General features: G+C 40.4%; 1 protein-coding gene across 1 annotated transcript in view; it reads left to right on the forward strand.

Annotated features, from left to right (window-relative positions):
- The window catches only part of MLXIP (MLX interacting protein), a 78,212-nt gene that overhangs the window by 29,808 nt on the left and 28,823 nt on the right, over nucleotides 1–19,581 (forward strand). Inside the window, exons 2-3 of the mRNA XM_075898646.1 lie at nucleotides 18,715–18,821; nucleotides 19,076–19,161. Coding sequence (XP_075754761.1) covers nucleotides 18,715–18,821; nucleotides 19,076–19,161 — 193 coding nt within the window. The remainder of the gene's footprint in view (nucleotides 1–18,714; nucleotides 18,822–19,075; nucleotides 19,162–19,581) is intronic.

A 19,581-nucleotide genomic window follows, 5' to 3' on the forward strand; every position in this document is an offset into this window, starting at 1 on the left:
ATATTTTATATCCCAGTATGATTGTGTCCTACTGATTGTCCTTATTCCACCAAGTTTCTGTGATGCCTATTATGTCAATCTCCTCCTTTAATACGAAGTACTCTAGTTCACCCATCTTATTATTTAGACTTCTAGCATTTGTGTAGAAGCACTTTTTAAAATTTGCCGCTGTTTATTTGTCTGCTGTTCCCTGATGTATTAGATTATTGTATATGTGATTGTTTCTTGTCTGATCTGGCCCATACTTTATCATCTCCCCTCCTCTCTTTCTGACTAAAACCTAGAGAATCTCCATGAATAGACTCTCCTCTAAGAGAATTCTCTGTCCGATCCACTTGCACCTCCGCACCAATCGGCTTTCCCCCATCTCCTAGTTTAAAAACTGGTCTACGATCTTTTTAATGTTTAGTGATAGCATTCTGGATCCACCGTGGTTTAGGTGGAGCCCATCCTTCCTGTATAGGCACCCCTTCTCCCAAAAGTGTCCCCAATTCCTAATAAATCTAAACCCCTCCTCTCTACACCATTGTCTCATACATGCATTGAGACTCTGAAGTTCTGCCTACCTACCTGGCCCTGCACATGGAACAGGAAGCATTTCAGAGAATGCCACCTGGATTTCAGTCTCTTTCCTAGCAGCCTAAATTTGGCCTCCAGGACCTCTCTCCTACTCTTCTCTATATCATTGGTACCTACATGTACCACGACCACCGGCTCCTCCTACACATAAGTCTATCTAGATGCCTTGAGAGATCCGCAACCTTCGCACCAGGCAGGCAAGTCACCATACGATTCTCCCAGTCATTGCAAACCCAGCTATCTGTGTTTCTAATGATCGAATTACCCACTACTAACACCTGCCTCTTCCTAACAACTGACGTTCCCTCCCCTGGAGTGGTATCCTTAATGCAAGAGGATACCATAACATCCTTTGGAAGGAGGATCCCAACTATGAGGTGGTTTCCCTCTGCTTCCTTTGACTGCTCTCTTCCCCTGAGCCTTTCATCTTCCTTAACAGTGCTGGGGCTGTCAGACTGGAGATGGGATGGTACTATAGTGTCCCGGAAAGCCTTATGAGCATCCCTCTTTGCCTCCCTCAGCTCCTCCAGTTCAGCCACCCTGGCCTCCAAAGCCCGAACTCGGTCTCTGAGGGTCAGGAGCTCCCTGCACCGGGTGCACACATACGCTACCTGCCCACAGGGCAGGTAATCATACATGTTACACTCAACGCAATAAACAGGATATCCCCTGCTCTGCTGCTGGGCTTCTGTCTGCATTTTTTCCTATGAATAAATTTGATTATAGACGGTGTTTTTATTTAAATGTTTGGGATGTAGATTATTAAAAGGTTTACATTTAAAGAAGGTCAGAAATAACTAGCGCCCTCTAAGTGCCCTCTCTAAACTCCCCTCTCAAAACTCCCTCCTATTCTCAAGCTCCCTGGTCCCTCCTCACAGGGCTTATAAAGCTCTGGTCTTCTTGATTGATAGCTCCTCCCTCTGGCTATGGCTCGACCAATGAGCAGAGAGTTTCAGATTTTAAATCCTAATGAAGGCTCACAGCTTCCATCTACCAGCCTAGGCACACAGCCTTTCAAAATAAACAAATAGGTCAGCACTCAAAACTCCAAACCATCAGACAAACATAAGCCCAGAACCCCCAAACACAAACACCCACACACTCCTTATCATAGTGTAAGCATAGTTCTAGCACTAGAGAGAGGGAGATCTCGCTGGGGTTGGGTTTGAAATCTGAGAAACATGGACTTCCAATCATGTGGCCTTAAGCTGCAGTTATTTGCAAAATGCAATGCTCAGAGCAGCTGTCTGGCACACTGTTAGTTGGTTGAATACTTACTATTTTTCATAGAGAGATAGTGTTCCTTTATTTAAAAAATGATTCATATAAAATATGGGACACCTAACCCACAGTGTCAGGTAAAAAAATGTATTAAAAGAAACTAATTTCCACATCAAATGTTACCTGTTGTTACTAATCATTATGGAGGAGGGAGATAGCACTAACCGTTATTAAGGTTGTCCAATACGTAGCATTAAACATTGTTTTCAGTTGCTTATAGCTTTGCCAAACTTCTGCCATTTGGGCTGAAATTTTCAGTGTTGGATATCTGCCTCAGTTTGAAATATTTTATATAATGTTTTTGATATTTTCAACCAGAATGGTTCTGCTGTTTTCAGGAACATGGATAATGGAAAATACACTGTTTTGCTCATATTGAAAAATTCTTGTAACATTTTCTTTCAAAAGGTCTAGCAACCCCATGCTGTGGAGCATGCACTGGAAATTTGTCAGGGAGATGCCTTTGTATCAGGGTGTGCATCTTGCTAATACCAAGAAAATTAGCTCAAAATTTGTCAGGGAGATGCCTTTGTATCAGGGTGTGCATCTTGCTAATACCAAGAAAATTAGCTCAAGTTTGGCTAAGTTATAAGCCTTTGAAAAACTGCAGTTTTTAAATGCTCACTGAAGTCTTAGATTTTAACAGCTAAATTTCCCAAAGACTCTAGCCACACTAAGTATGCTCTATCTGGAGCCAAGCAAGAGTGGGCACCTGAACTGAAAACAGTGTGACTGTCTTTCCTGTGCTTTCTATGTCTCTTCTTCTGGGCCCAAGCAAGTCGAGACTGGGAGAAAGTTCCCTGACTGGAATTCAGAGGAGACAAACTTCTGATCGGGGTGAAGGAGAAGGGGGATTACATCAAGATGCATTAGAGGAGGGGGGGGAACTGGAATTAGAGGCTGGTTGTGTGGGGGTGAGGAGAAGGAAACTGGAGCTTGGGATGAGCAAGGCATGTTGGCCTGGGAACAGGGAATCAGTGAGTTGGAGAAGACACTAGGACTGAGAAGCAGGGAAGTGGAGGGAAAGAGGTGAGTATGTGGGGGAGACCTGATGAGCCAGACTGGGAGAACTGTCATGGAGCCAAAGAAATAATACTCTGCTATTGGAAAGGACTCCGGGGAGTAAGAGTAGGACTGGGAGTAGTGTGGATAGTAAACATGGTAATGTGGGAAGGGGGAGTGATAGCTGTGGAGGGTGGGAAACGAGTTGGGTGACAGTAATGGGAAGGGGAACTTGAGACTGCAGATAACATGGAGAAAGCAAGTCGAGACTGGGATTGGAAGCCTGAGGAATGGAGATTGGGACTAGTTAAATGAGGAGAATGGGATGGGTATAAGGAACCAGAGGTGGGGGAAAAACAGAACTGGAACAGGTTGGAGGGTAAGGGGCAGAACAGGTCATGTTTGGGAGGAATGGGTAGAAGAGTCTGTGCCCAATAGAAGACATTCCCCTCCAGAGCCTGGAATGGAACCTTAGGGTATGTCTAGACTACATGCCTCTGACAACAGAGGCATGTAGATTAGGGTACCAGACATAGTAAAATGAAGCGGCGATTTAAATAATCACTGCTTCATTTAAATTTACATGGCTGCCGCGCTGAGCCGACAAACAGCTGACCAGAGGCATGTAGTCTAGACGTACCCTTAGATTTGTGACCTGCACCGTGCCTCTACAGTTAGCAGACATCAGAGAAACTCACTGGCAAAGTGAGTTCGTATAGTGCTGATGCATATGTTTTTATTGATATCAGTCTCTTCATTAAGTCAAGTGGCAGAGGTCCATGTGTTAGATCTGAATGTTGAAACCCTACTGATGACATGTGGTTGTTAGCATGATGCCACAAGATAGAATTTGTTTTTAGTCACATGATCAGTTCCTGTGGAAGCATCACAAGTTGGATGCGTCGTAACTCGAACTCACATTTACAATAGGCGCTGTGGTAAATGCAGACCGAAGACGTAAGTTAGGGGTTTTTGTCCCCTTCTGCACTTCCAAAAATGGTTGTAAGTGCAGGGTGGTGAAACTCAAGCTGTCACAAGTCAGGGACCTCCTGTATTTTTAAAAAACACAAAATCTGCAAGCACACTACATTGAAAGAACATTATTAAGATTGCAAAGTCAAGAACTCAAAAATTAAGAAATACCTGAATTAAGGATGCCTCTGCAACCTTAATTTGGATCCCTTCTGCATATGTATTATAGTCCTCTAATTATATGGTAACATGCTAATTTTTCTACCAGCCCTGTGCCTCATTCAGCAGATAGGATGGACCAACTCTTGGGATGGATCAGATTTTGTAGTAAAGGAGGCTGTTGTCCATAGGTCTCCAATCTCATTTGTTGCAGAACTTGTAAGATATATAGTGAATGAGGCAGGGAATCACATGAAAAGGAAAACAATAGTTTCATAGGCAATTGAATGCTGTCCTGGAGAACTGGATTTTATCCAAACCTGTCCCAAGGAGTTTTGTGTTTTTAATCATGTCACTTGAACTAGATTTTTCTGAGATGAACAGTAATAACTGGTGCGTCATTTCTCGGTGCCCAATTTGAGACTTTTGGGGGTTTTTTTTGCAGAGTTGCTGAGTACTCTCTAATGCCTCTAAAGTTGATTGGAGATGTGTTTTGAACATAAAAATGCTATATAATGCTAAGTAGTCTGAAAATCAAGTCTGAAGCATCTGAAATTTGGCATTCAGACAGGTGAGGCTTCTAATTTTAATCTCACTAAGCTTTAGTTCCCCATATGCAAAATGGAAAGAGTAATGAGCCCTCATCTCAGAGGTATTAGGCAAATATATTTAATTTTTGTCAACTCAGATACTTTTGTAGTGAATGCTATAGAAAAGCCCAGGAGATAATTAATAATTCTGTCTTCAAAGCAGAGTTTGAACAGAGTACACTAAATAAGGTGTAAGGCCATACGGAACAAAGAGGAGATAGCTAAATATTGAATAGCTAGAATTGAAATACATACCCTACATTTTGTGCAGTGAATAAGAAGGATCCTATGAGAAAAAAACAGTGATTGTTTAATTGGAGACTGTACCATAATGCATACATGAAAGGGGGCAAATTAAGGTTGCACAACAATCTTTATTCTGGCATTTCTTAAAGTCTGAGTGTTTGACTTGGTGATCTTAATACTTTTAGTGTATTTTTTGTATGTAATTTAATATTTTGCTGTAGTGTTCAGAGATTCTAATCAGAATCAAGGCCCACAGTTGTGGGTGTATTCAAATAGGGATGTTAAATATCAGTTAATTGAATAGTCGATTAACCTCAAGAATTCTTATTGGTTAGTTGGCTATTCTGTAGTCCCTGGGGTGGGGCCGGCAGCCAGTGCGCTCTGGCCCCACTCTTGAGGAGCCCCCTGTCACTAGGCGCTGCTGCCTCTGTATCAGAAGTAGCAGTGCAGAGTGCCAGGTAAGAGCTGGTCCTTAAGGAGAGACAGTTTAAAAAAATTTACTGTCAGGACAGTGGGAAATGCATGTAGTCTATAGTATTAACCAATAAGCTTTTGCTTATCAATTAATTTGTTAATTGACTACACTATTATATTCTTAATTCAGAACCTGTAAAGATAAAGTCCCTACCCCCAAAAAAATATTAGATTATTATAATTGAACGTTAAAAAAAAATCTAACATACTTTTCACCAGTTGTGCAGTTTGTTTACTTTTTACATTTCAACATGGCACATGAAAATAAACTGGCCAGTTTCACATTTGTTTCCAGTGAGCTTTCTAGTTAATCTTACCTTCTGAGCCTTCTGTTCAAGCACAATGCTGCAGATTGCAAACACATCAAAGGAGTATTTGTTTAAAAAATATTTTCAATTGGAATTTATTTTCTAATATAATCAATTTGTACTTCTTGTAAGAGTTTAATTTCTAACATTATGGTCCAAAATTTAGGTTTTATCTTTTGATGTGTCTCCAGTTATTGACCACCATCGCAGAAATCTAGTGCTCTGAGGAAAACTCCATGTAGATCTAATATTTTCTCCAGCACAATGTTTTAGTAGTTGACAAGTTCCTCTTAATTCCCAGAAACAGTATATAAAAGCTAGGCATAGTATCTTTATTGAGAGAGGGAGATGGTATACAAAATATTTGTCTGGTTGCCAAATATAAAGAAATGGATTATATTTTGGATATAGTTCTGTGGCCACATGGGAGAAAAGTTAAAATAGGTCTGTCCTAGTGTTGATTAGCCAAATTGAAGGTATAAAGATGCATGTACTGAGGTAATTGTTTGTACTGGGAAAGATTGTCTTGGTATTTAATATTTTATCCTTCCTCAAGACATTCAGACAAAATCTGTTAAAGCATTTCACAAATACTAGGTAAGCTTCACAACACCCCTTTGTGGTAGAGAAGTTCAGAAAGAGTCAAAGAATGTGCAGGACTACAGATGTTCCAGGATCTGAGAGCCCCAGCATGCTGAGGGGGCCCAGGAGTCTAGCACAGTGCAGAGGGGGGTTTGGCATGTGGCCCAGGAGGACTTTGGAGATCAGGGGTGGAGCCAGGCTACAGTGGGCGGGAGGGTGTCCAGGAGTTGGCGTGCAGCTCAGATAGGCTGCAGGGGGGAGAGGAAGTCCAGTGGGGCAGCAGGATAGGGGATGGGATCAGCAAAGGGGGCCCCTGAAATTACCTCCCTAGTCTGGCAAAATCCCTCATCCAGGACCAGTTGGATCTCAAGGGTACTGTGTCAGGGAGATCCAACCTATATTTTAAAATCCCGTTTTTGCTAAAGCAAACTCTGATTTTCCCTTAAGGATATTTCACTCGTAAAACTTGATTAAAAACTTAAACATAATTAAGTTGTTGAATGGAAGCAATGTTTGTAGAGCAGGGTCCTGTCTGATAGATGTGGCATAGACCCGGGGAGAGTAGGGGTCAGCAGGCTTGGGTGCTATTTCAAGATCTGCCACCATATGTATGGCCTTGGGCAAGTTGTTTTTCCTTCTATACCTTGGTTTACATATCTATTAAACGGGGATGTTTTGTACTTAAACTCCTTTGTAAAATGCTTTGATATCTAAAAAGTTATGTATAATGGCACGATATTACTGTTCTGTAGCGGCTTTTATGTGAGCATTTGATAGTCCAAGTCTCAGAAGATTCCCATGATGCTGGTAAACTCTCTGTCCCACCCCTTTCCACCTCCGTTTACAGAAGACACAGTCAAAAGCACCATTTATGAGGGACTCGTGGTGCGCCAATGATAGAACTAGGAGCCCAAGAGCTCTGACAACCAAGCTCTTGATTAATCATTTAGATAATACTTCTCTCAGATGTTTAAGAGGCTTTTCCAGATTTCTGGATGTTGTAAGCCAGAAATTTAAAAAAAAAGGGGGGGGGGGATTTTGGAAGTTTGGAAGAAGCTATACCAGCAAAAGTAATGTTTCCACTCTAAGTTGTATCCCTGCTTGAAACAGCTTGCTAATAAAGCTATACCTGGACAGCCTTTAATGTAAATGTGGTTCTCAGTGAGAGCAATATCCCAGAACCTGCAGGCTTTTATTCAGGCAAGTACTGGACTGAGCTTTTTGCACCTTTTATAAAGTTACTACTCTCATTTTTGATCTCCAACTTAGTAGAATATGTTTGAGAGATGCATTTCCTGAGGTAGTGCAAGAACATGTGGCTGAATGTCATTGTGAGTTATGGTTTTGGAAAATAATACATACTTGACAAGATCCTAGTATGCTGATTTTGCACTTCAGTTTTGTATGAGGGACACAGGTTAGGAAACAGATGTTTATCTTTTTCACAAATTTCTCTGGATTGTTTAACAGTATTCTGAATTTAGCATCAGCACAAGGATCCAAGCTGTAGATTTATGGAATGTAGTTAATGTTAACATACTATATGTCCAGGAATCTGCTCTCTCAGATTAAGAGTACAGATGAGATGATGGACAGTGTTGTTTTAAGAAAATCATGGATTGTTCCACTGCTTTTGTTTGTTTTTTGTGAGAATTAGCTTTCTAGTTATTGTGGATGGAATCTGTGTGAGTGTGTTACCTTCATGTGAATTCTGTACCTGTGAGAGAAATCATAATTCCTATCCATGGGATACAGGAATGTTTTTGTTCAACTTTCCTGCCCCTTCACTCAGGCACATAATATGTGAATGTTCTTGTAAACCGATCCCTTGAATGAGCCTTTGTTTGAGGAAATAATTGTTAGTTTTGGCTCTTAGAGAACTTAGATTGATAGGCACAACCCCAACAAAACAAAGAGATTGAAAACACACCAGAATCATTCTTCTGAATCCTGTGTGGAAGCTGAAAAGATCCTTCCTTTTGCCACAGAAAAAAACTATTCTGTTTAGCTTATTTAAATTAATATAAAAATTCTTATTTAATGTTGGATATCTTTTTACAAAAACCTTCAAAGAAAATACCCTTCTCTAAAGGTCTTTGCCGCCTAGCTCATATACGATGCTATAAATGAACAAGTAGAAGAAGGGATCCCTCAAGAAAGTTTCACAAAGCAAGTAGATTTTAACAAAGGATTTGGCAGGAGAAGGATTTTAGTACAAGGAAAGTGGGAGTCTGTAAACGAAAGAATAGAATAGTAAAATATATTCCTTTATTTTGCACTTGTAGCTTGAAAATAATTTGGTTTTCAAAAGTGAAAACTGCATAGGCAATTCTCAGTTAAATCCTTTTCTCTCACAGTTATAATAGGCAAGAAACTTAAGGCTTGAAGGGTAGGTTTTACAAGCAGAAGCTGCTTTTCTTTGCATCTTATTTGAGCAGTTGGGTCAGTGCTGTGGAATCTGAGCATCAGTGCCCATAGATGTATGTATGCTTAAATTCCATCTAGGATAGATGTAGGGCCTAGTGCAACATGAATTCAGATACAGAAAATAACTTTTTTTCCTGAACCAGAGAACTCTTTTACTTTGTAACTTCAGATTAATTTAAGATATTTTCCCTTTATGTAAAAGAGCAAGGGCCTCCAGTTTAAAGGACAGAACTGTGAGTCAGGGGATCGGGTTTCTGTCCTCTACTCTGCCACTGACAATCCTTGACTGTATAATTTAACCTCTCTGTGTTTTCTCATTTGTAAAATGCCTTAGTTTAGAGAGAATGGTGTGAGAATTGATGATTTTCAAAGTACTTTAAAGATGTGTCATTGGAATGCAGGCTTTCTCTGACCTTATACTTGTAACAGGACTGACAGGGCTTGTCTACACTGGCAAGGTACTGCACTGTAATTTTTCTCATTCTCAAAAACACCCCTCGGAGTGCAGCAATGTTAAAAAGTGCTGTAACATGGCAGTGTAAACAGACTTCCAGCATTGTTAGCTGCTACCTTTCTGGAGGTGGTTTTACCTACAATGCCAGAAGAGTTCTTGCCCTGCACTCTTGCCATGACCACACATCTGCATTAAGACAGTGCTTTAATCTTAGGCCAAGTCTACACTGGCATTTTACAGTCTGTAACTTTCTGTTTTAGGGGTATAAAAAAACCACACACCTCAACTGCAGGAAGATACAGAGCTGAAAGTTACTCCCCTCATAGAAATGGTTTGCAGTGGAGGCTGGGAGAGCTCTCATACCATGGCTACACTTTCAGTTTAAAGCGCTGCCATGACTGTGCTTTAAACTTTCAATGTAGTCAAAAGTCTTTGATGTGTAGACAAACCCTTAAGATATTCTGCACGAAGTCCTCCAGTTTTGTTTGAAGAGTTCTTCAATTCCCCTAACTTTTTTTGCAGTGCCTTATTTATTTTATTTATTTTAAATTCAGTTTATAACACATTCCTGTGCCAGGTTCAAAAAACAGTTCAGAATTTTAGAATCTGGATAGAATCATAGAACACTAGAACTGGAGAGAACTTTGAGAGATCAAGTTCAGTCCCCTGCCCTCACTGCAGGACCAGGTACCATCTAGAGTAGATTATCCCTGATCAATGTCTATCCAATCTGCTCTTAAACATCTCTAGTGATGGAGATGCCACAACCTCCATAGCAATTTGTTCCAGTGTTTAATCACTCTGAGCGTTAGGAATTTTTTCCTAATGTCTAACCTAAACCTCCCTTGCTATAGTTTAAGCCCATCGCTTCTTGTCCTATCCTCAGAGACCAAGGAGAACAATTTTTCTCCCTCCTCCTTGTAACACTCTTTTAGATACGTGAAAACTGTTATCATGTCCCCTGTTAAATATAACCTGTCTTAATCCCCACACATCTTTTTTGACTTAAAGAATGCTATATAAATGGCTCTTTCAGAATTCTCAGTCAATAGACTTGAACTTCATTTAGCCCGATGAGGAAGCAAGTTCTGGACTTCAGGGTCTGTCATTAAAAATATCCTGCTCTTAACCCTCTTCATGGTTAAACCAAGATGTAGTTAGCTCAAGCATCTCACCTGTTACCAGGTGCTATGCAGAGCTAGAGAGAGATCCCTGGTATCTTCGAAGCTGTCCCAACTATACTGGGCATCTCCGCTGAGAACAACATGGTTCCCACCAGAGGGGATTTTTTTCGTCTTTACCATTTCAATTGATGATTGGGAAAGTGCACTGGAGGCATTGACTTCCAATTGATGATAGAGTGTATATTCTTTCCACATCAAACTTTATAGAGAAAACTCAGAGAAGTAATTAAAAATAATTAACTAAACGGGAAAATGCCATATTTACAGCTTCATGAAGCAGATTAGGGCTGAGAAAATACAGGTTGCATTAGAAACAATTGAATTGAGTGTCAGAGTTGTACATAAGGAAAGTTCTACGTGTGATTATATGTTGATTAATTGAAAACTTGTTTTACATCATTGCTTGCATAAGCTGCTATATCACATACCCCAGAATTGTAGGGAAGCAAATCAACCATTTACATTGTCTCATCCTAAGCTAGCAGTTTCACTGAAATATTCTGTTGTCATTTATTAACTTCAGTTTTATATATGACCTAGGGTTACCATGCATTTAAAATTCTTATCATTGCTAATGAACAACATCCCTTCAACACTCTTAATTTTTTGATTAGTATGTAAGTAGCAGGGGGAGGGGCAAATCCTGTATACTCTGTGTAATAATACTGTGTTAGAGACAAGGCATTAGAGTACTAGAGCTATGGGTGTAGCATTATCTGACTCATGGTCTGATGATTAATAATTTTCAAAAGCTTCAGAGGGGTAGCCAAGTTAGTCTGTAAGAGGATAAACTTAAAAAGCAACATACGGTCTAGTAGCACTTTAAAGACTAACAAAACAAGTAGATGGAATCATGAGCTTTTGTGGGCAAAACCCACTTTTTCAGATGACCAGAGTAAAATAATTTTCAAGTCAGACAAAACTTGGATTATGAATAAAATAATTAAATCCCTGATCCCTCTACTTCAGTGGTCACCAACCAATAGATTGGGATTTACTGGTAGATTCTGGAACCTCTGGCAGGTGAGCCTGACTGGTTTGGCAAATAGTGCTGGCACTTCAGCTGTTTCTCCCCCCACTGATGTGCTTCTCCTACTCTCTGCCTTGGAGTTGTCACCTGGGAGCCGCCTGCTTGCTGTGCAGGCTGTGGGAGGCAGAAGAGGAAAGTGTTAATGTTAGCTTTTTCCCTTCCAGTCATCCCTGTGCTCTAACTTCACTGAGTGGGAGGGAGCATGACAGGGCTCGGGGTGGAGGGAGCTTGCTGGCACTGCTCCTGTGTCTGAACATACTCAGGATACATAAAAGGGCAATGTGAACTTCTGTCACTCTCACACTCTTTATGTGTCTCTGTCACTCACACAAACAGATTCTTTCAACTTACCTCCACACCTCAAACACATATTTGTGGTGGTATTTTTCTTACTACTTTCAAAGTGTGATATTTTTGGTTTCTCACTGATCTTGTACATTTCATAATTTTTATTTCCCTCATCCTTAAATTTAATTAATTGAGTTGTGAGTTCCAAAGTGCCTAGCCTGTTGTGGCTGAAGTAATTATTCCTGTGGTAATTAAAATATATATATATTATATTTAGGATTTTGGTTTCCATTGGTGATGCACATCTGCAAAATACCTCAATATTTGTGCATGTAACACAATTAATTCCATCTAACGTTTTTCATTCATGTGCAGAACACTGGTTGGGAGTCTCTTGGAATCAGGCTCAGTTTCCTGGAGGCTCCTGCAGCAAAATCAGGAGATTAGCTGCTAATAGTCTGGCACTACTGTGGGGCTAAGGCAGACTCTGTCCTGGCCTGCAGTGCTCCTGGAAGTGGCTGGCACATCCCTGTGAGTCCTGGGGCAGGTGAGGTAGTGAGGGTCTCTACTCTTGCCTGCAGGCACTGTCCCCACAGGTCCCATTGCCTGCTAATAGGAATCATGGCCAATGGGAGGTGTGGGGGTAGTGCCTGTGGACAGGGGGCAGTGCACAAAGATCCCTGCCCCTCCCATCAGATGTTGTTGCTGAACATTCTGGCCAATTTCAGGAGTGGCACAAGGCCAAAATAGGAGTGACCCTGCCTTAGCCCCACTGCGCCACCTCCTTGGAGCCACCTGAGGTAAGCTGTGTCTATCCCTGAGCCCCTCATGCAACTTAACTCCCTCCTACAGCCTGCATGCTGGACCTCCTTCTGAATATCCCCCTAAGCTCAGCCTGGATCCCCTCCTACACTTAAAACTCCTCTGTCCAAGACCAGAACCTATACCCTCCCTTGTACTCCAATCCCCTGTCCCAGTCTGGTGAAAGCGCATGAGGATAGGAGAGGGAGGGAGGATGAAATGAGCACAGTAGGACCTCAGAGAAAGGGTGTGGTAGGAGCTGGGCCTAGAAGAAAGGGTGGGGAAGGACAGGGTGAGGCAGAGCAAAGGTATTTGGATTTGTGGTAGATCCGGGGTTGCACTTAAATTAAAAATTAACTTGTGCTTAAAAAGGTTGAAGACCCCTGCTCAATATCATTAATACTTAGTCATTAGAGTGGAGCCAAAAATGTAGAAACTAGCACAAATATTTTCTTCTGTTTTAAAAACATTATCCAAATATTTTATCCTGGATTTCATAACTATAAAACAAAAATCTCTTACAAAATGGTGAGATCTTCAGAGGAAAGAAACTCATTAAAGGAACACTGTCTCACTGAAAAATCTGTTTAGCAAGAAAACCTATTTTATTAACTGTTACAAACACCTTTTACAAAGCAAAAACATTTTAAGAATATAATATATTTGTCAGCATTTAAAAGACCCTATTTACACTTTGTGTTTCCAGCTTTGACAGTGAACATCTGTTTCTCATATATTAGCACAAAACTGTAGTGTTTGGAGGATACTTAGTTGTCTGGGGAAAACTATTTATATTGCATTTTTTTAAATATTGGAATCTGTTTTTGGCTTTCAGAATTGAGTTCACTGATGCACAGTTTAATTGTCAGTGTTGCAAACAAGCTAGCATATGACTGCTGCTTCAGGCCATATCTACACAAAAACATTGTGTTGGAAAACCTAAATCCAGCCTCTTTTGGAAGCACTCATAATTTTATGTGATGGACAAGTGATGATCGTGATTTCCCCTTAAACTTCCCTCTTTTTTTTTTCTTCATTTAAGTTAGTGTTTGTGAGAGAGCCTGTACTTATAACTCTGCTGGTTCAAATCCTCTGTTTATCTTCAGTACCATTGTATCATAGGGCCATACCTTTGTGTCATAGGGCAATGCAAGCTCATCCTCCCCCCAAATGGGACCTAACCTAGACAAGTCAGGGATCCTATAAGAGTCAGATGAAATAGGGATGTAAAATTTTGATTAATTAGCTAATCGAATAGTCGATGCAATTTGCATCGACTATTCAATTAGTCAATAAGGGTGCCTCTGCCTTTGAAGTGTAGCAGTAGCCCCAAGGATGTTGCTACACTTCAAAAGCAAAAGCACTGCGGGGAGCACAGGGCCAGTGGGGGATTCAAGCAGTCCCCTGCTGGCCCCGTGCTCCCTGCAGCATTTCAAAGTGGTAGTGCCACATGGAGCTCAGGGTCAGCTGGGAATTCCCAGCTGACCCCAGGCTCCACAGGGCATTGCTGCTTTGAAACATCATGTACAGCCCAGGGCTAGGTGGGGACTCCCAGCTGGCTCCGGCTGCCCGCGGTGTTTCAAAGCCACACACCCCAGGCTTCACACAGTGCTGCCGCTTTGAACACCCTCCCCGCCTCCCGATTTGTTGCCTTTTTCTGAGAGAGGCAGCAAGGGAAGAGGCAACGACTAGTCGACTAGCATATCAAGTATATGATAAGTATTTGCTTATCGAATAGTCATTCATATCCATAAGATGGAAATTCAGTCTTGATGGCCAAAAGGGGGGGGCCTGTTGTGATATCCTTTGCTGTCAAATTGGAAGGGCATATCTAGTGGGGCCTCAAAAGGGCCAGTCCAGGGCCCAGATGTAGTCAGTATTTTCATTAATGACTTGGATAATGGAGTAGAGAGTAAGCTTATAAAATTTTCAGATAATACCAACCTGGGAGGGGTAGCAAGTACTTTAGAAGACAGGTCAAATTGGGGAGAGTGCAGGGAACAGCAACAAACATGCTAAAAGTTTTAGAAAACCTTCTCCGTGAGGGAAGATTTAAAAAGGAACTGAGCGTGTGTAGTTAGTCATGAGAAAAGAAGATGGAGGGGAGAACCTGATAAGTTTTCCAGTATGTTATGAACTGCTGCTATAAAAAGGACTGTGATCAGTTGTTCTCCAGGTCCATGGTAGGTAGGACAAGAAGTAATGAGCTTAATCTGCAGCAAAGGTGATTTAAGTTAGAAATAGGAACAGCTTTCTAACTATAAGGGGAGTTAAAAACTGCAGTAGGCTTCCAAGCAAGCTTGTGGAATCCCCTTTGTTGGAAACTTTTAAAAATAAGTTGGACAAACACCTGTCAGGGAAGATCTAGGTTTATTTGGTCCTGCCACAGGGCGGGGAGGGGGGGTGGAGAAGTGTTGAACTTTATGACTTTTTGAAGTCCATTTCTGCCCTTTATTTCTAATTATGTGATTTGATTTTATGTGAACACTTATCCATTCAGGACTGAATTAAAACCATTGAATTTATTTTGTATCAGTCACTCATGACCTGGGGTGAATTTGGTATTGAGATCAAGAGGCTGAAAGTTCCATATTCCACTGTCACCAAGCCTCTGAACCACAATTTGGTCTTTTATCAGTTACTAAGAATTATATAACATTAACAAGAGATTATGTGTATCTTTCCTGGAAAAAAAAATCACCTTAATTAATACCTGATAATTTTTCCTTCTAGAAGTGCCAACATCTTCATAGAAGGTGACCAGTGTACCACTAATATTCTGGTGACTGTTGCAGTTTGTGTTGCAGTAGATTTCATCCAGGCCTCTTCTCCCATTTTTGGGGAACTTTGTTTATTCCCTGTTTGGGAAAAGTTCTCCTATGGAATTGAACCTGTGATTGTTGAATTCCTGAAGGACATATGTACCAATGAAGTTCATGTGTTAACTGTGTAGACAAGTTTATTTGCATTTATTTATTACATTTGTTTGCTTGCAAGACTATTAGTGTTCTTGACGGCTAATAGGCCAGTCAGTTACAGTCAGGGAACTAACTGCTCTCAAACATTGTACTCTGAGTTGGTGAAACCCCTCTCTTCCAGAGTAGAAGTAACCTGTTAGGCTGAAATGATTGTTAGCCACCTGATCTAGTCTCCCCTGAAATCAGTGAAGCCTTTCTGTTTGCTTCACTGGGATTTGGATCAGGCTTTGTAAATATAGATGTCATCTCCATGGTGATTTCTGTCAACCTCACTTTCATCCAGCAAACTCATTTCATTTAGACCTAAAACTGGACTTGAATTTTGCTCCCATGGAATGCATTTGAAAGAACTAGAAATAATAATATTTGTCTTAAAAGAATAAATAATTATTATTCACTTCTATCTTTGTTTAAAAAGTCAGGACTTTTCATTTAATGTGCTATAAAATACAATAAATATAATATAAATTAAATAAATTGCTTAACATTTTCTATCTTAAGTCTAGTCTTAAATCACTTTTTGAAGAGTTATTAAATTATCCACCCATTGTTTCTCGAACATTCATGGTATTCTGGAGCTTGTTATTGGAGAGGCATATTTTCTAGTCAGACCTATTTTGTAGGGATTCTGACAATGTCAAAGATTCCAGGAGAATGATGTGTTAGAATAGTGAAGAGGGAGAGAAAATTCAGGTACAAGTAAAAGAGAAAAAAACAAACCTGTTTTAATCTGACAAGTAAAAGAAAATGTAGACTTGATGAAGTGATAAGATACAGGGGAAGCTGTTGCACACCACAGGTGCTGCTGGAACAAAGGCTCATAATAAAATTGATAAGTCTATGCGAAGAGATAGAAAGGAGGACACTGAACAGAGGAAGAGCAAATCCAAAAAGATTTTGAAAACTCACAGGATTCAAATTGGATCCTAAAATATATGGGCTGCTTCTCTGTGCTCTGAACTCAGAACTTGGTAGTACCAGGAATGGATTTAGCAGCATTTCCCTGGTATCTGTGACATATGGGATAATTCTCAATTTGCAGGCTCCTCTGTCAGGCATAATGTTCCTGTACTATTAAAAGGTATCTCTTAGCATACCCCATTTCTGAGACTGCCAAGGAAACTGCAGTTGGAGGGGTGCCATGTTACTGCCAGTGATGGTGATGAAGAAATATTTTAGTTAGCAACATTAAGCATAATAATCTGCAGAGATTCGTGTGTCTTGGAAAAAGCTGAGCTTGGCAGCAAAGATTTATCATTGAATTCATGGAGAATAAAATAAAGCTACTATGGAGATGCTCAGATAATGAAGTAATAGGTGCCATATAAGATCCTTAGATAAATAAAATAGGTGAAGACTATGAATAAAATATATCCTGTATTAGAACAGGAAAGATCTCCATAAACAATCCCATTAATCTTCATTATTTTCTAATCACTGAAACTCTTATAGCTACCCTTGGAATGTTTCTAAAAACTGAACTTAACTTAACCTTGAATACCTGGTGGAAATCAGCTTTGTTTTATTTGCTGAAATAAATGTATTTGTAGTTTGTTATTTTAAAGGTAACCTCCCCAATTTCAAAACCTGACTCAGATTCAGGGATTGTTTTTAGCATAAACAAAACTATAGTAACCTTCCTTATGCTAAAATATGGAGGGTTCAGAATACAACTAGGGAGGTCACTTGGGGACTGTTAGGTGCACTGGCCATGCATTAGTCATTGACCTGTTCCCTAACCATGGAATCAACTAAATCTTTTTGGTGCACTTGGTATCTGGTCTCTGCACCTGATTTATTACATGTGCAGTACAAAACACTAGGTGGACTAAAAAAAAAAGAGGATAGGAAGCAAAGGAAAACATTTATACCCTATGGTTAAAATGTAGATACAACTGTCAGCATATAATAAAAGCTATAATTGAAAGGTGGCTGGTTAGCTATTCCTTCCTGACTATCTGAAGAAGTGGGCTGTGCCCACAAAAGCTCATGACACCATCTGCATGTTTTGGTAGTCTATAAAGTGCTACCAGACCATTTGTTGTTTTTTAAGTTTGACCTGTACATACTAATTCAGCTACCCCATTTAGCTGAGGTCTGGCATCTGTTTGATTGTTTCTGTGGGAGTCATGAGATTACCTGGGTGGTACTGTCAGCTGCAGTCCTAAGAAGAAAAACAAAGGTAAGCTGAATAACACAAAACAGGAGTGGTTTGTTTAATATTATAATGTTGGCAGGTGTGGAATTTTCTGAGCTTTTGTATTAGTTGTAGCCGTTGGGAAATTCTTACTCCAAGCCTCATAAAGGTTTGTCCATATATGGTGCTACTTGGCTTCATTAAAAATAACTGTGAGTAGATGGGTAGGAGTGTGTGGGTACAGGACTGGGAGTTGGACATTCCTGACAAGTCTAATAACTCACAACAAGGAACGGGAAACACTTAAAAATAGGAAAATGTATGACGATACAACCATTAAAAATGATGGCTTTTAAACTGATTAGATCAAAGTTTGTCTAATCTTTTCTGCTTTATCTGTAATATGAGGCTAATATTTCAGAGAGGTGTTCCGAGAGTTAGGCAGCTAAAGTTTATTAAGTATTTATAACAGTGCTAAGAATTATCAGTGTCTCTGTTTCTCTGTCCTTGCTCATTTCTAAGAAGACCCTTCACATATGAGCTGCTTTTTTATTGGCATGCCGCCTTACATAATATTGTGGTTGTTGTTAAACTAGTTTATCAAATGCAGCATTGCAAAATTTAAGGGCAGCAACTTTTCTGGAGTGAAGTTAATATAGTCATGTTTACTTTTGAATGCTATTGGCCTGGAGGGGTAGTCTGAAGCTACGGGTATGAATGTGTGCTGTCTCAGTACAACTCCTCAGCATTTGTACAACTCCTCAGCATCTGAGATAGATAAAACAAATACCAACAACCAAGCCTGCTAAGTGTCAGGTTTTGGACATGATCTTGGTGATCTCATCTCCAAGGTTGGTGAAGGTGATGTCTTTGGGCTTGGGGAAACTGTATTAGGTAAGAGAAGTGTGTTTGGTGGAAATGAGTTGTAATCTTAGTGAAATTTCCAGAATGACGGGTATCCACATCACAAAACAGCTCCACAATGCTGTTAGCAGAGAGATAAAGGTCTACAAGAGCATTTGAGACTTAACTTCCCTGTCACCTCTAGACCTTTAGGACAGGAGTGAGGAATGTTGTCAGGGTAGTCCATGAGACAATCTTACTCTACCACTCTTTTAGCTTCACTACATTGTAGTCTCTAGAGTTGTCAGCCTGGCATTTTTATTAGCCACTGTATTTGCTTTTTTAAAAAGTTACTGATTTTTGTTTTTGTTTATTTCAGTGGGAAGTTGGTTTCACCAAAATGGAAGAATTTTAAAGGCTTAAAACTTCAGTGGAGGGATAAAATTCGTCTCAACAACGCCATCTGGAGGGCCTGGTATATGCAGTGTAAGTTACTTTATGGTAAACATGATGGCATGCAACCACAAAATGCTTGCATTTGGCCATGCATTTAAGGGGCAAACTGGTCAGGAAATGAAACCACAAGCACATTGGATTCAAGTGTACTTTAAAATGGCCTGTTTCACAGTAGTGTGTTGGAGGGGACTCTGAGAACAGCCTTGTTGAAATGCTGCCTTTGAGGTGGAGAAGGAGTCTCTGAATCTGTGTGCCCAACAGTCACGTTTTCATTTCTGTTTCAGACCTGGAGAAACGCAAGAATCCAGTGTGCCATTTTGTGACTCCACTAGATGGCTCTATTGATGTAGAGGAACATCGGCGGCCTGAAGTATGTAAAACTTAAGATCTAGGTTTGATATCTCTGTGTCTCTTCTACTTCTCTTTAGATGTGAAGACTCTCTAGCACTGCCATGCTTGGTGTCCTCTGTATGGTAGAAAATATCAACATGTATACTGTATGGCTCCTCTTGACATGTATTGGAATGAACAAGATGCAGCCAAGAGTGACTTACAGCCCCTGCAGTGCTACTATGCAGCCCAGGACTACCCTCCAGTTTGACAAATTTAAGTTGTGGAGGTGCAGCCTAAAGAGCTGGTGACTCTAATCAGCTAGAGCCTGTTTTACTTTTCCTCTCAAAGAGCCCATTTCTGGGGGTTGCTGAAGTCAGTGGGAGGGGAGGGCAGAGTACCATGTAGGATCAAGCTGAGTGATTTTGTGAAAAATGTTTGCAACTTTTTATTCTTCCAC

The sequence above is a fragment of the Pelodiscus sinensis genome, chromosome 15, assembly GCF_049634645.1.
Source record: "Pelodiscus sinensis isolate JC-2024 chromosome 15, ASM4963464v1, whole genome shotgun sequence".
Taxonomy (NCBI): Eukaryota; Metazoa; Chordata; order Testudines; family Trionychidae; genus Pelodiscus; species Pelodiscus sinensis.